This window comes from Theropithecus gelada, chromosome 3, assembly GCF_003255815.1.
Source record: "Theropithecus gelada isolate Dixy chromosome 3, Tgel_1.0, whole genome shotgun sequence".
Classification (NCBI taxonomy): Eukaryota; Metazoa; Chordata; class Mammalia; order Primates; family Cercopithecidae; genus Theropithecus; species Theropithecus gelada.
Window position 1 is genome coordinate 18,698,183 of NC_037670.1, and position 14,330 is coordinate 18,712,512.

Below are 14,330 nucleotides of genomic sequence, written 5' to 3' on the forward strand. Positions count from 1 at the left end.
GCGGTGGCTCAAGCCTGTAATCCCAGCACTTTGGGAGGCCGAGACGGGCGGATCACGAGGTCAGGAGATCGAGACCATCCTGGCTAACATGGTGAAACCCCGTCTCTACTAAAAAATACAAAAAACTAGCCGGGCGCGGTGGCGGGCGCTTGTAGTCCCAGCTACTCGGGAAGGCTGAGGCAGGAGAATGGCGTAAACCCGGGAGGCGGAGCTTGCAGTGAGCTGAGATCCGGCCACTGCACTCCAGCCTGGGCTACAGAGCGAGACTCCGTCTCAAAAAAAAAAAAAAAAAAAAAAGAAAAATGCTTCCTGGAGGAATCTTGGGGGCAGAGCTGCAGAAACTCCCCAGCCTCCCCGGCAGGTCCCGGGAGCAGAGGCTCCCCACTCGCTCCAGGCCCTGGGACCCCATCCTTTCCTTCCATGCCGGTCAATGGCCTGGTCACAGCCAAGCCCAGCTTCCTCCCCCAGGCACCTTCCTCCGACCCGTCCTCTGCCCACCTGGAAGCAGCCCTGTCACAGGACAGACGCTCTTTCTCGTCTCCTGGTGGGCAAGCTCATCGCTCTCTCTTGCCAACAGTCTGGAGTGCTGAGACAAGCACCTCTGGACAGTCATCTGCCTGCAGCGGGACGGGCCCACACCCACCCCCTCCCACCCAGCCATGCTCACCTGCAACGTGCCCGGGCCGCCCTCCAGCACCACACACACGATGGGGATCTTGATGGCCACACCTAAACAAAGCACAGAGCCGAGTGAGGGGACAGAGGTGGGTGGGGGGCAAGACCCTGCACTGGGGCACTCTCCCCTGCCCCCTGCCGGCTCCAGCCTAACCACACACTGAAGCACCTGCTGGGAGACCTCTAGCCAGTGCTGAGTTGCCATTGAAGGTCAAAGCTCCACATTACCAGGGGACCCACCTGTTCCACATCGATGAGCAGACTCGAGAGCCCCCTGCTGCCCACACCTCCCCCGCTCGCTTGCATCCCATCTACCCCCTCTTGCTTTCTTGGGAGGGAGGGAAGGAGGGAGGGAGGGACAATCAGAGCTGACGTCCCAAGCAGGTGGGCATAACCTGTCACGTGTAGGTGGGAGCAGAACACGACATGTCCATCCTTTGTCCCTCTGCCCGGCCCCACCCTGAACTTCATCCAGCCCAACAGCAGGAGAGCCTGAGAAGGACTTAGCAACCCTTTTCCCCAGGCAGCCAACTCTGTCTATGAGACCCCACGGGCCCATCGCCTTCACACACTCACCCACACATCCCACCCTGGGTGTCCTAGTCAAGCAGGGTTCTCAAAGCGGGGTCCCTGAACCTCAACATCACCCCCACCAGGGAACGTGCTCCTAATGCAAGTTCTCAGCCCACCTGGAGCTGCTGAGTTGGACCCTGGGGCCGGGGCCCACGCACTGGTGAGGAGCCCTCCAGGGGAGTCTGCTGCACAAGGAAGCTTGCAGGGGACCCCTGCCCACCAGGGCACAGGCCAGACACCTCCCATTCACCATCTCCTCTTTGAGCCCTCCTCGAGTGACAGGCAAAACCCCACACTTGACCTCCCGACATCCTCAAACCCATCCCATCCCACCTATGAGGCAAAAGGTGTCAAATCCTAAGTTTTGACTATTGTACATTCTGATTTCTGGACCTGAGACCAGACCATGGTCACGGTTTAAAATAATTGTAGGGCCAGGCACAGTGGTTCAAGCTTTGTAATCCCAGCACTTTGGGAAGGTGGTGGGAGGATCCCTTGAGCCCAGAAGTTTGAGGCTACAGTGAGCTGAGATCACACCACTGCACTCCAGACACTGTCTCAAAAAAAAAAAAAAAAAAAAAAAAAGTAGGCTGGCCTATTACCTGTGAGCACACAGGTGAGCTGCCAGCCCCCCCCGACCGCCCTCCCACTGGCTGAAACGGGCAAGAGAAGATGACCCTCCTGGAACAAAGTCTAAAGAGACATGGGATAGAAACCCAGGTGTGTTCTGAGGACGCTCCAAGCGCCACTAACATCCTGGTTGTGACCAGCTGTACCTGACACTCTGACCAGCCCCCTGTGCTGTCTGCTGAGCGCCACGAACGTCCTGGTCGTTTCCAGCTGTACCTGACACTCTGACCAGCCCACTGTGCTGTCTGCCGAGTACCACACCTGTTGAATGTCCTGGTTGTGACCAGCTGTACCTGACGCTCTGACCAGCCCACTGTGCTGTCTGCCGAGTACCATACCTGTTGAATGTCCTGGTCGTTTCCAGCTGTACCTGACACTCTGACCGGCCCACTGTGCTGTCTGCCCGAGCACTCTTGAAAGCAAGCTCCCTACCTCCTCTTTCCTTGGTCTGCTCCGATATGAACTTCTCCAGCCTGGTCCTCAGAGGAATCTCCACCCCATACTGGCCGTGGGTCCCGTCGTCCACGAGGATGAAGTGAGAGTGGTTGCTGTCTAGGCAGGTCAGGTTCCCTTGGCCGTCCTCATCCAGTATGTACTCAGCAGGGAAGCTGCCCTGGAATGGCCAGGAAGCGTCAGACACAGCTTCTGGAAAGCTCTGCCTCTCTAACGTGAGCAGGCTGAACACCAGCCCCCAGAGAGACCAGGTCCCAGTCTCTGGAATCTGTGGATGTGGCCTTATTGGAGAAAGTGACTTTGCAGATGTGATCGAAACATGAGAAGATTAACCAGGATGATCTGAGTGGGCCCAAAATATCATCACAGGTGTCCTTACAGGAGAGAGGTGGTGGGAGACACACATAGGAGAGGAGGACACGGGACCACAGAGGCAGGGACGAGCGACACAGCCACAAGTGGAGAAAGCCAGAGCCCCCAGGAGTGGAGAAGGCAGGGAAACAGACCCTCCTCCCAGGCCTCAGGAGGGGTGTGACCCTCACTTCAGAGTTCTGTCCTCCAGACACGTGAGAGACCACAATGCTGCCGTTTCAGGCTTGTGGCCATTTGTTACAGCAGCCACAGGAAACAGATACAGGTCTGGGGTGAGGAAGTGGGGTGCCGCTGTAACAAGCACCTAAAAATGTGGAAGTGGCATTGAAACTGGCAATGGGGAGAAGATGGCAGGATTTTGAAGCACCATGAATAGAAAATGTCTCAACGTCCTTGAAGAGAATATTGGTGGGAATGCGGTGTTAAAAGCCTTGCAGAGACGGGCACAGTGGCTCACGCCTCTAATCCCAGCACTTTGGGAGGCCGAGGCGGGAGGATCACCTGAGCCCCAGAGTTCGAGACCAGCCTGGACAACATGGCAGATCTCATGTCTACAAAAATAAAAAAAATTAGCCGGGCATGGTGGCGCACACCTGTAGTCCCAGCTACTTGGGAGGCTGAGGTGGGAAGATCACTTGAGCCCAGGGGCTCAAGGCTGAGGATCACACCAACGCACCCCAGCCTGGGCAACAGTGAGACCCCGTCTCAGAAAAAAAACAACTTGCAGTAAGGGCTCGAAAGGCAGCAAGGAGCAGGGCAGGGAGGGTTTTGTTACCTTAGAGCAGGGGTCCCCACCCCCTGGGCCATGGACTGGTAATGGTCGGTGGCCTGTGAGGAGCTGGGCTGCACAGCAGGAGGTGGGTGGCGAGTGAATGAGCGAAGCTTCATCCCTATTTGCAGCCGCTCCCTATCGTGTGTGTGACTGCCCGAGCTCCACCTCCTGTCAGATCCGCGGCACTAGATTCTCATGGGAATACTAACCTTGCTGTGAACTGTGTGTGCGAGGGACCTAGGCTGTGTGTCCCTAAGAAAAGCTAATGCCTGATGATCTGTCACTGTCCCCCATCATCCCCAGATGATGGGACCATCTAGCTGCAGGAAAACAAGCTCAGGACTCCCACTGATCCTACATGATGGTGAGTTGTATGATTACTTCATTATATATTACAATGTAATAATAGAAATAAAGTGCACAATAAATGTAACGTGCTTGAATCATCCCCAAACCAACCACTCACCACCCCGCCCCCATCTGTGCAAAAATTGTCTTCCATGAAACCAGTCCCTGGTGTCAAAAAGGTTGGGGACTGCTGCCTTAGAAAATACATACATGGGCCAGGCACAGTGGCTCACACCTGGAATCCCAACACTTTGGAGGCTGAGGCAGGCAGATCACAAGGTCAGGAGTTCAAGATCAGCCTGGCCAACATGGTGAAATCCTGTCTCTAGTAAAAAAACAAAAATTAGCTCGGCGTGGTGGTGGGTGCCTGTAGTCTCAGCTACTCGGGAGGCTGAGGCAGGAGAATCGCTTGAACCCAGGAGGCAGAGGTTGCAGTGGGCTGAGATCGCGCCACTACACTCCAGCCTGGGCGACAGAGTAAGACTCTGTCTCAAAAAAAAAAAAAAAAAAAGAGAGAGAGGGCCAAGGGTGTGCCTGCGCAACCCCTGCTGGTGACGAAGAGACTAGGCAAGGAGACTGCGATTCACTCAACCATCTCAGAAGACAGGAGTGGAGACGGCATCACAGGAAAGGTCTGCAGAGCCCTGTTTGTCTACTGGCAGAAATTCCTATGGCATTCAAAGGAGGCACACAAAGTTTTCACAAATGTTACATCAACAACAACACTGCAAATTTGGACTGAAAGGGACAGAGGCGGGATAAAATGAAAGGTCGTCAGACTCCTTAAAATCTTCAAGCAGGAAATAACCTATAACCTTCAGGGAAAAGGATCGTCCTGAAGGCAGAGCTGTGGACACAGAGCAGGGTGGGGGGTGCCCAAGCCACAAAGGGGTCTCCCCAGTCTCACCACCTAGTGCGTTCCCCCTGCTGGGTTTTGGAATTGCCTGGGGCTGGTGATGCCTTCGTTCCTCCCGTGTTCCCCCTTTGGGAAGGAGAGTGTCTACAGCTGTGATGCTATACCTGCCCTTCCCTGCTGTTCCCTTGTATTTTGGAGACAGGTACTTGTTGTCTCCTCTCACAGGTGCACACGTGAAGAGAAAATCTGCTCCAGGATGGATCAGACCCAGAGTCTTCAGCATCCCTGACTTAAATGATGACATTTGGGACTTTTGAGCTGATATTTTTGTTTTGTTTTGTTTTGCTTGAGATGGAGTCTCGCTCTGTCATCCAGGCTGGAGTGCAGTGGCACAATCTTGGCTCGCTGCAACCTCCGCCTCCCGGGTTCAAGCGATCCTCCTGCCTCGGCCTCCCAGGAGCTGGGATTACAGGCGCCCACCACCATGCCTGGCTAATTTTTTGTTGAGACGGGGTTTCTCCATGTTGGCCAGACTGGTCTCGAGCTCCTGTCCTCAGGTGATCTGCCCGCCTTGGCCTCCCAAAGTGCTGGGATGACAGGTGTGAGCCACCGTGCCCGGCCGAGCTCATGATATTTACATGAGATTCTGATCTTGGAGTTTCTGCTGTAACGGGTTGGTAGTTGGAGGGGATCATTTGGTTTGGTTTGGACAGAGTCTTGCTCTGTCAGCCCGGCTGGAGTGCAGTGGCATGATCTTGGCTCACTGCAACCTCCGGCTCCTGGGTTCAAGCAATTCTCCTGCCTCAGCGGGATTACAGGTGCCTGCCGCTATGCCCAGCTAATTTTTGTATTTTTAGTAAAGACAGCATTTCACCATGTTGGCCAAGCTGGTCTTGAAGTCTCGTCCTCAAGTGATCCGCCCACCTCAGCCTCCCAAAGTGCTGGGATGACAGGCGTGAGCCCCCACGCCCGGCCAGGATCTGGCAATGGGGTGAACGTATTTTGCATGTGGAGTGGACAGGAGTCTGAGGCCAGAGGGAGGACCGCAGTTAGCTGAATCACGGCCACCCAAAGACATCAAGGCCTGCTCGTGGACCTGGTAAGTGCTACTTCTCATTTCCCTGTTTGGAAAAGCATCTTTGCAGATGTCAGTTAAAGATCTTGATATGAAGGCATCACCCTAGATGACCCCAGTGGGACCTCAACACCATCACAAATGTTCTTATGGGAGACATGGGGAGATTTCGCACAGGCACACAGAAAAGGCCACGGGACGCAGAGGCAGAGACTGGAGGGAGGCGGCCACTGGCCAGAGGATGCCCATCAGCACCCAGACGCTGGAGGCAGCAGGAATACTCTTCCCCAGGCCCTGGAGGGAGGTGGCCCCGCTGACATCGATGGCTGGATGATGGCCAAGCGACGCGGATTCCAGATCTGATAGACTAAGTTTCTGCTGCTTTAAGCCGCCAGGTTTGTGAGCCCGGGTTACAGCAACCCTGGGAGACAGATCCAAGGCAGGGTGGCAGCGGGGCTGGGACACCCACCCTCCGCCATCCACAGAGAGGGAGCGCGGCTAAGTGGAAGCAGCCACAGTCCTGTTCTTCCAACAACACCAGCAACGGTGGTGTCACAGGAAGTCATCTGAACTCAGCGTGGGGAGGAAAGTAAGGAGTGACCTGCGACATCACCCAGCCGCTCCTGGCTTCAGTTTTTCAATTCATAAAAAGAGCAAGCAAAGCCAAACAGCCGGTCCAGTCAGACCCCACCAGACATATTCATGATTCTGATGCAAAAGGAAGGTGGAGGCTGAGCTGCGGCTGGCCAGGGCTTGCTGGGCCCTCGTGGGCATCTGGGAGTGTCCCCCGCCCCCGGGAATGGACACACAGTGTCTGTGATGTTGCCAGAGGAGTAAATCACCCCTCGGGGTGACGAGGGAACCTGCTCAGTGAGTCACAGGCCAGTGTTTGTGGGCTTTCCTGACCACGCGGATTCAGGGGCACACACGCATTATGCCAAAGTTAGTGTGTCCTTAGAAAATCTGGTTGAATGACTCATTATCTGTCCCAATTCAAGGCTCTGGATTAAAGCAACTGCTTCTCCTGTGGCCAGTTAACCAGAGGCAGGAGTGCTCCATCCTCAACCTTGACAGAGAAGCTGGGGGTGGGTCCTGGCTGCCGGGGACCGCAGCACGGTGGGATTCCTGGATGCAGGAGACCTCTGAGTGCAGGGACTCAAAGTGCTAAAAGCTCCAGTTCAGGGTCAGATCACCCTGGCTCAGCCCTGCCAAGCTGCCCGCCGGCCACGCTCCCTCCCTCTGCTGTTAGCGGAGCCCTCACAGCCAGTGACTCTCATGTGGATCCCTCTTACAACCTTGAGGGAGATACCAGAGTCCAGCCAAGTTAGCCATTCATCCAGGTCACCTGGGTCAGGGACCGGGCCAGGAGTTGCGCCCGATCTCCTGAGTGCGCCCGCCATCCCTGCACACCCCACCTGCTCCCTACAGCGCCCCATCAGACGTCACCCACACCCCGGCCCCTGCACACTCCACCTGCCCCCTACAGCACCCGGTCACACGTCACCCACACCCCTGGTCCTAGGCTCCCCTCCCCAGGGGGCCGCGCTTACCGTGGGATGGATCAGGCCCTCGCGGCGGTGGACGGTGCCCCAGGTGGCGACTCCAATGGTGATGACCTCACCTTCCTTGTAGCTGCTGCTCAGGCTGAAGTCCCGCACCGCCTCCCCCACCTGCTTCATGACGCCGGCGTGGGAGCCCCCCGTGATGATCCAGGCCCCTGGGGAAGCAGCACGGGTGGGCAGGCCCCGCAGTACTGACGGGCACCCTGATACCCAGGAGCCTGACGCCTGAGCCCCTCTAGGCTCAGCGATGCCCGGCCCCCATCGACACAGAGCCCCTCACTCAGGGGCTTTTAAACCAGCATCAGGTGTAAGGAACTGGGGTTCCCACGGTCCTCAGGCAGGGTGGGAACAGGAGCAGGCCCCACCCCTCTCCCTGGTCCCTGCCACCTCCTCTGGCCCCAGACTCAGGATCCCGGTTCTCAGCACGCTCTCCGCATTCTATTTTGCTTTCCTTCTTCCTCCCAGCTTTCAGGACCCAGGTGCGGCAGAGTGCGTCCTTGCTCGCACCACTCAGCCTGGCCCCTAGGAAGGACTCCCTCCACTTCCCACCCACTACCTGCTGCCAGAGGTTTGCAGCCAACCCTGTAAGAAACACACCTCCGGCCGGGCACGGTGGCTCACACCTGTAATCCCAACACTTTGGGAGGCCGAGGCAGTCGGATCATCTCCCAGGTCGGGAGTTCAAGACCAGCCTGACTGGGCCGGGCGCGGTGGCTCAAGCCTGTAATCCCAGCACTTTGGGAGGCCGAGACGGGCGGATCATGAGGTCAGGAGATCGAGACCATCCTGGCTAACACCGTGAAACCCCGTCTCTACTAAAAATACAAAAAACTAGCCGGGCGAGGTGGCGGGCGCCTGTAGTCCCAGCTACTTGGGAGGCTGAGGCAGGAGAATGGCGTAAACCCGGGAGGCGGAGCTTGCAGTGAGCTGAGATCCGGCCACTGCACTCCAGCCCGGGCGACCGAGCAAGACTCCGTCTCAAAAAAAAAAAAAAAAAAAAAAGACCAGCCTGACCAACATGGAGAAACCCCATCTCTACTAAAAATACAAAATTAGCCCAGTGTGGTGGCACATGCCTGTAATCCCAGCTACTCGGGAGGCTGAGGCAGGAGAATCACTTGAACCTGGGACACAGAGGTTGCAGTGAGCCAAGATTGCGCCACTGCACTCCAGCCTGGGCAATAAGAGTGAAACGCCATCTCAAAAAAAAAAAAAAAAGAAAGAAAGAAACACACCTTCCACCCCACATTTGGTCTGACCCAATGTCATGAGCTGGCGGCAGCTTTGCCTGAGAGCAGGAGGTCCCCAGGTGTCTGCTCGCCTGGCCTGCCCCAGGGTGAGAGGCACAGGTGAAGCCACGGCTGCTGCCCCACAGCCTCCCCTTGAGGCACCAGCGAAAGTCACATTTGTTCGTTTTTGGGATTTGTCCCTGGTATAATGCTGCCATACCAAAGGCTGGGTCACAGTGTCACCATAAAAACAGCAATTGGGCCAGGCGCTGTGGCTCATGCCTGTAATCCCAGCACTTTGGGAGGCCAAGGTGGGCAGATCACCTGAGGTCAGGAGTTTGAGACCAGCCTGACCAACATGGTGAAACCGCATCTCTACTAAAAATGCAAACATTAGCTGAACGTGATAGCACGCACCTGGAGTCCCAGCTCCTCAGGAGGCTGAGGCAGGAGAATTGCTTGAGCTCAGGAGGCAGAAGTTGCAGTGAGCTGAGATTGCGCCACCACCACTGCACTCCAGCCTGGGCAACAGAGCAAGACGCAAGACTCCATCTCCAAAAAAAAAAACAGCCAATCAGCCAGGCACAGTGGCTCATGCCTGTTATCCCAGCACTTTGGGAGGTCAAGGCAGGAAGATTGCTTGAGCCCAGGAGTTCAAGATCAGCCTGGACAACATAGACCTTGTCTCTATAAAAATTAGCCTGGCATGGTGGCATATGCCTCTAGTCCCAGCAACTGGGGAGGCAGGGGCAGGAGGATCACCTGAGCCCAAGAGGTCTAGGCTACAGTAAGCTGAAATCGTGCCGCTGTACTCCAGCCTGGGGAACAGAGCAAGACCCTGTCTCAAAAATAAATGGATGGATGGATGGATGGATGGATGGATGGAGAGAGAGAGAGAGAGAGAACAGTTGAAAAGCTGGTACTAGCTTTGGGCCAGGAAGCAGACAGCAAGGTCACTGATATTGAAAGCTAAAAAAATGCAACATCAAGACCTGGAGCGGGTGAGACCCGAAGAAATCCACGGTGTTATTTAAGAGAGCGAAGCATCAGACAGTGCTTATGGGACGGTGACCTGCGTTAAACCTAGTCCCACGTGACCAGACTGAGAAAAGGTCTGGTCATTTTACAAGCAGGGCTGTGGGGCTCACAGGTCAAAAGATGCAGCCATGCCTCACAGTCACCAGGCAGACAAACCGAGGACTCTGAGCCGCGCAGGCCAAGTCAGGCTCAGTTACGACTCCACTTGGAGGCAAAGACCACAGCCCAGGAAAAGCGAGGTGACTCCAGGCCCATCTGGACCCAACATTGCCAAGTAATCACCTCAGGGCCTCACTATTCACCCAGTCCCCTCCAGAGAGGACCGGGGAGCCTCGAGGACTTGGGGCCCCCTCCCCATGGAATCAGGGTAAGGCAGGGCACCAGGTCAGGGCCCCTGGGATCTCACACCATCCACCAGGACTGGGTCCCTGCCTGGCTCTCACTGGTGGTGCAAACTTGGGAGGTGATTTGACTCCAACCAGGCAGTTGCCTCAAGTGAAAAGATGGAAATAATAATGCTCCTTGCCTGATGCTGATGGAAAAAAGTGATCATGGAAAATGTGATGACCGGGAACTCTCGCTGGCCCCCTACAACTGTCCCACAACGCTGGCCCCAGCCGTGCACCCAGGCCACCGAGGTTCCCAGGCCACTGAGGTTTTCATCTCTGCTTGGCCCTGGGCACCAGCGGGGCCACGCACTGAGCCATCTCCAGCCCACAGGCAAGCCAGGGGCAGCGCCGGGCGTCAGGGAGCAGCTGTGCCCAGGTGAGGGGTGCACAGGTCCGACTCAGGCTGGGGCACGGCCTCGGCGGCTCCTAGGGACTTTTTGGGTCCTGATGGCCCTGACTGCCCCGGCACAGCCTCCACAACCCACCCCGTCCACCCGCCGGGGCCTCGTGTCCCTCCAGCCTCCGAATTACCTGTGGTCTGAGCCACCTTGACCAGGCCTCTGCGGAAAATGCTCTTCAGCCGCGGCTTCATGTTGAAGTTCTTGGCCCCCCCGGTCACTGAGATCAGGAGGTTGGGGACGTCCAGCCCCCAGTGCTGGGTCATGAGGTGGTAGATGGCGCTGGAGGGCGTGTCCTGGGAGACTCTAACATACTGCGGGACAGGGAAGATGGCGGAGGGAACCCGTGTATCAGTGGGCAGGGACAGCACCAACCCACACAGGCCACACGGAGAGGCCCCAGTGGGCGGCAGACACCGCACACCTTTCCGGCTCAGACCCAGTAAAGGGGTCCCCGTGTGGGCAAGGCACGGATCATGAGAGAAGAGGGAGGCACAGAGGCCCAAGCCTGGAGCAACAGGCTGTCCCTTGGGGACCAGAACCGCCCTCAGCAAACCTCCCCCGGCCCTCATGCCCCCACGGCACCCACTTTTTCCTCTTCCTCTCGATTTTGGGAGCGCCTCTCAGACATGCACCAGCACAGACTCCAATTCTGGCCCTAGCGCCTGGGCCCTGCCTTTCCAGGGTCTAATCATCTCCTGCACTGGGGTCTCTGCCCTCCTGTCCTTGTGCGCCCAGCACTGCCCTTCTCCTGTCCCCTTTCCTGTCCCCTCTGCTCTGTGGCCCCTGTGCCCTGGCCCATCCTGGGGATTCAGGGGGCCCAGCTTCCTGTGCCTCCCGTCTGAACATGGCTCTCCCAGGCTCTGTCATCACTCTGGCCCCTTGTGCTCCAGGAGACCCTCACAAGTACACAGTGGACTTTCCCTGTTCCGCTAGGTGGGCCGTGTCTGAAGAGACCCAGCCGGGCCAGCAACCCCCGCCAGGATTGGCCCACTAGAGACACAAAGGTGATGGGTGAAATCCAGAAATGCCATGAGGTGCCCTTAAAACAAACATGTGGTAGCATTGTCACTAAAGAAGGTCCAGTTAACCCACAACCACGGTGCCTGTCACCATCAGAACGTGGGCCCCACCGGGTCCACCAGGCATCTGGAGGTGCTGGTCTCCCTGGGAGGAGCAGGGCTGTGGCCTGCATGGTGGACGCTCCTGGGCTTCGAGCCAGACCTGCTGCACCACAGGGTCTGTGTCCCAGCTGACACTCACTGTCAGGCCACAGGCGTTTTTCCCTCACACCACCTGCCCCTGTCGGCAGCTGCAGGGCTGGGAGAAGCCGGGGAGTGGGGGAGGGATGCAGCCAGAACTCCAGGCTCAGACGCAGCTGGACTCAAACCCACCACTGGCACTGCCACCATGGCCTTGGGCAACGGGTGGGGTCTGCCCATACCTCAATCCCTCATCTGAAACCCGACAACGGGACTGTTCCCATAACCACAGAGACAGAGGGGCCCAGGGGCCTGGAGAACACCCACATGTGATGGTGACACAGGGTGGCTCAGGGGCTGGGCCAGCCAGGAAGCCTGGGGCCACACGACCCCGTCTCCGAGACCTGCCCCACTCAACCTCTTTGGTCACCTCATGGCGTCATCACGCATCGAGTGGACAGGTCACACTCAGCAGGTACCAGATTCAGGGCCCCAGACTCCAGCACAGAGATCAGTGCCACCCCCTCCCAGGACAGTGGCACCCAATCGCTGTCTCAGAACCCTCCAGAAGGCTGGTCAACACACAAGGGGCCGAGTCTCTGACTCCACAGGCCTGGGATGGGGCCTGAGAATTGGTCAGAGATGGCTGGTCCTCCAGGGACCACAGTGAAGTTGTGCATGAGAGAACCCAGCCCTGCGCCTGGGCCTCCCTCCAGCAGTCTGCACCCTCACAGCGCTCTCCTGCAGGCCAGGCTCAGCCTGGATCACGCTGTGCCTGGCCCAGCCTCCTCGCAAGGACTCTCGCCTTTGCTTCCAGACTTGCCATATGGGCCTCCCTGCCATCCTGGGCCCCTTCCCCCTGCTTTTCCCTCCCTCTCCACACCCTTCCTGCCATTTCCCCAAGCACACCCTGAGTGTGTCTGTGTCCTACATCCCTCTCCTTCCTCCCTACTTGCCCCCAGGCCCTGACAAATGCTACCCAGGGCCACCCAGCCAGAATTCACTCACCACTCCCGGCTTGCACCTTCCTAGAAAGGTCACTGTGCCCCACACTGCTTTGCAGATGACCAAGCACTCCGAGAGTGGGATGCATCTCCTGCTTGCCTTGCAGAACCCCCTCCCCACCCCCTCCTTTGCTGTGCAGTGGGCTCTATGCACCCTGGATCTTTGCCAGCCTCCTGCTCTTGCCCCAGGAAATGCCAACCACCATGTGTCACTGTGGGGCCATGCAGCTCCACCCACAATTCAGAGCAAGAGTGATGGAAACCAACCTTCTTCACCTCCTGGCTCAGGCCCGTGAAGACGATGTCACCAAAGGCATCTGTTGGCATCTCCTGGACATGTTTCTTTGGGTCCCACCGTGTGCCCTGGAAGGTGTCGGGCTTGGTAGCCTCCTCCAGGTGCTGCTCACGCGTGTAGCCACACTGACACACCACCTTCCTGCAAAGACACAGCACCAGTCACCCAGGGAGTGCGGTGCCCTTCCTGCTCCCTGTGGAGGCATCGGAGGAGGTCCAGTGGAAAGCCGCAACCTTCCCCCACCCAGCAAAAACCGGGCACCTGCCCCTTCCAGCCATGGGGGAGGCAGCAGAGGCCTCATGGTGGGCTGGAACTCTTCTCACCCTCAGCAGTAACAAGAAGCTTCCCCAGGAAGTCAGTGGATCAGTGGAGGCTGCAGGGGGCTTTGACTTCACCCTTCATGGGGCACTGACGGGGGGGACTCCTTCCTTCACCATAGACATGTCAAGGGGACCAGCTAAAACTCAAGATCTTGAGTCTCTTAACACAGAATCTAAACTATCAAGGTTTCAGTCAAACATCATTAGTTGTACCCAGAGCCAGGAAAATCTCAACCAGGATGAGAAAAGACGGCTGACAGCCACCAACACCAAGATGACACAGATGTTTGAGTTATCTGAAAATGATTTTAAAGCAGCCACATTAGAAATGCTTCAACAAGCAATCATGAACATGCTCAAAACAAATGAAAAAAACATAAATTTCCAGTAAAGAGAAGATATACCAAATGCAAATTTTAGAACTGAAAAATGCAGTAACTGAAATAAAAACTCAATGGATGGACCCAACAGCAGGATGGAGGAGACAGAGGAAAGAAGCCGGGAGCAGGAAGACAGAACAGTAGAAACTGCCCAATAAGAACAACAGAGAGAAAACAAACAACAACAAAGTAAACAGAACCTCTGGGACCTGCAGCACTGTAACAAAAAATCATACATTCATGTTCAGAGTTCCCAAAGGAAAAAAAAAAGACAGTGATCCTGAAAATGTATGTAAAGAAGTATGGTCAAAATTTCCCATATTTGACAAAAAAGACATAAACCTACACACTCCACAATCTGAGTGAACACCAGACAGGATAAACCCAAAGAGATACATGCTAAGACACATAACAGTTAAACTTCCGAAAACTAAAAACAAACAAAAAATCTTAGAAGCGGCCGGGCACGGTGGCTCACACCTATAATCCCAGCCCTTTGGGATGCCAAGGCGAGTGCATCACGAGGTCAGGAGTTCGAGACCAACATGGCCAACATGGTGAAACCCTGTCTCTACTAAAATCCAAAAAATTAGCTGGGCATGGTGGCGGCCGCCCGTAATCCCAGCCACTCGGGAGGCTGAGGCAGGAGAATCAATTGAACCCAGGTGGTGGAGGTTGCAGTGAGCCGAGATCAGACCACTGCACTCCAGCCTGGGCAACAGTAGGAGACTCCTCAAAAAAAAAAAAAAAAAAACAACC

At 56.3% G+C, this 14,330-nt stretch overlaps 1 protein-coding gene across 3 annotated transcripts in view; it reads right to left on the reverse strand.

The window, feature by feature from the left end:
- The window catches only part of TRPM2 (transient receptor potential cation channel subfamily M member 2), an 88,247-nt gene that overhangs the window by 61,837 nt on the left and 12,080 nt on the right, over positions 1–14,330 (reverse strand). For all 3 annotated transcript variants that reach the window (XM_025379297.1, XM_025379299.1, XM_025379298.1), the window contains 5 exons: positions 12,844–13,012; positions 10,504–10,684; positions 7,305–7,471; positions 2,311–2,491; positions 668–729 (listed from right to left, as the gene is read on the reverse strand). In XM_025379297.1, coding sequence (XP_025235082.1) covers positions 668–729; positions 2,311–2,491; positions 7,305–7,471; positions 10,504–10,684; positions 12,844–13,012 — 760 coding nt within the window. The remainder of the gene's footprint in view (positions 1–667; positions 730–2,310; positions 2,492–7,304; positions 7,472–10,503; positions 10,685–12,843; positions 13,013–14,330) is intronic.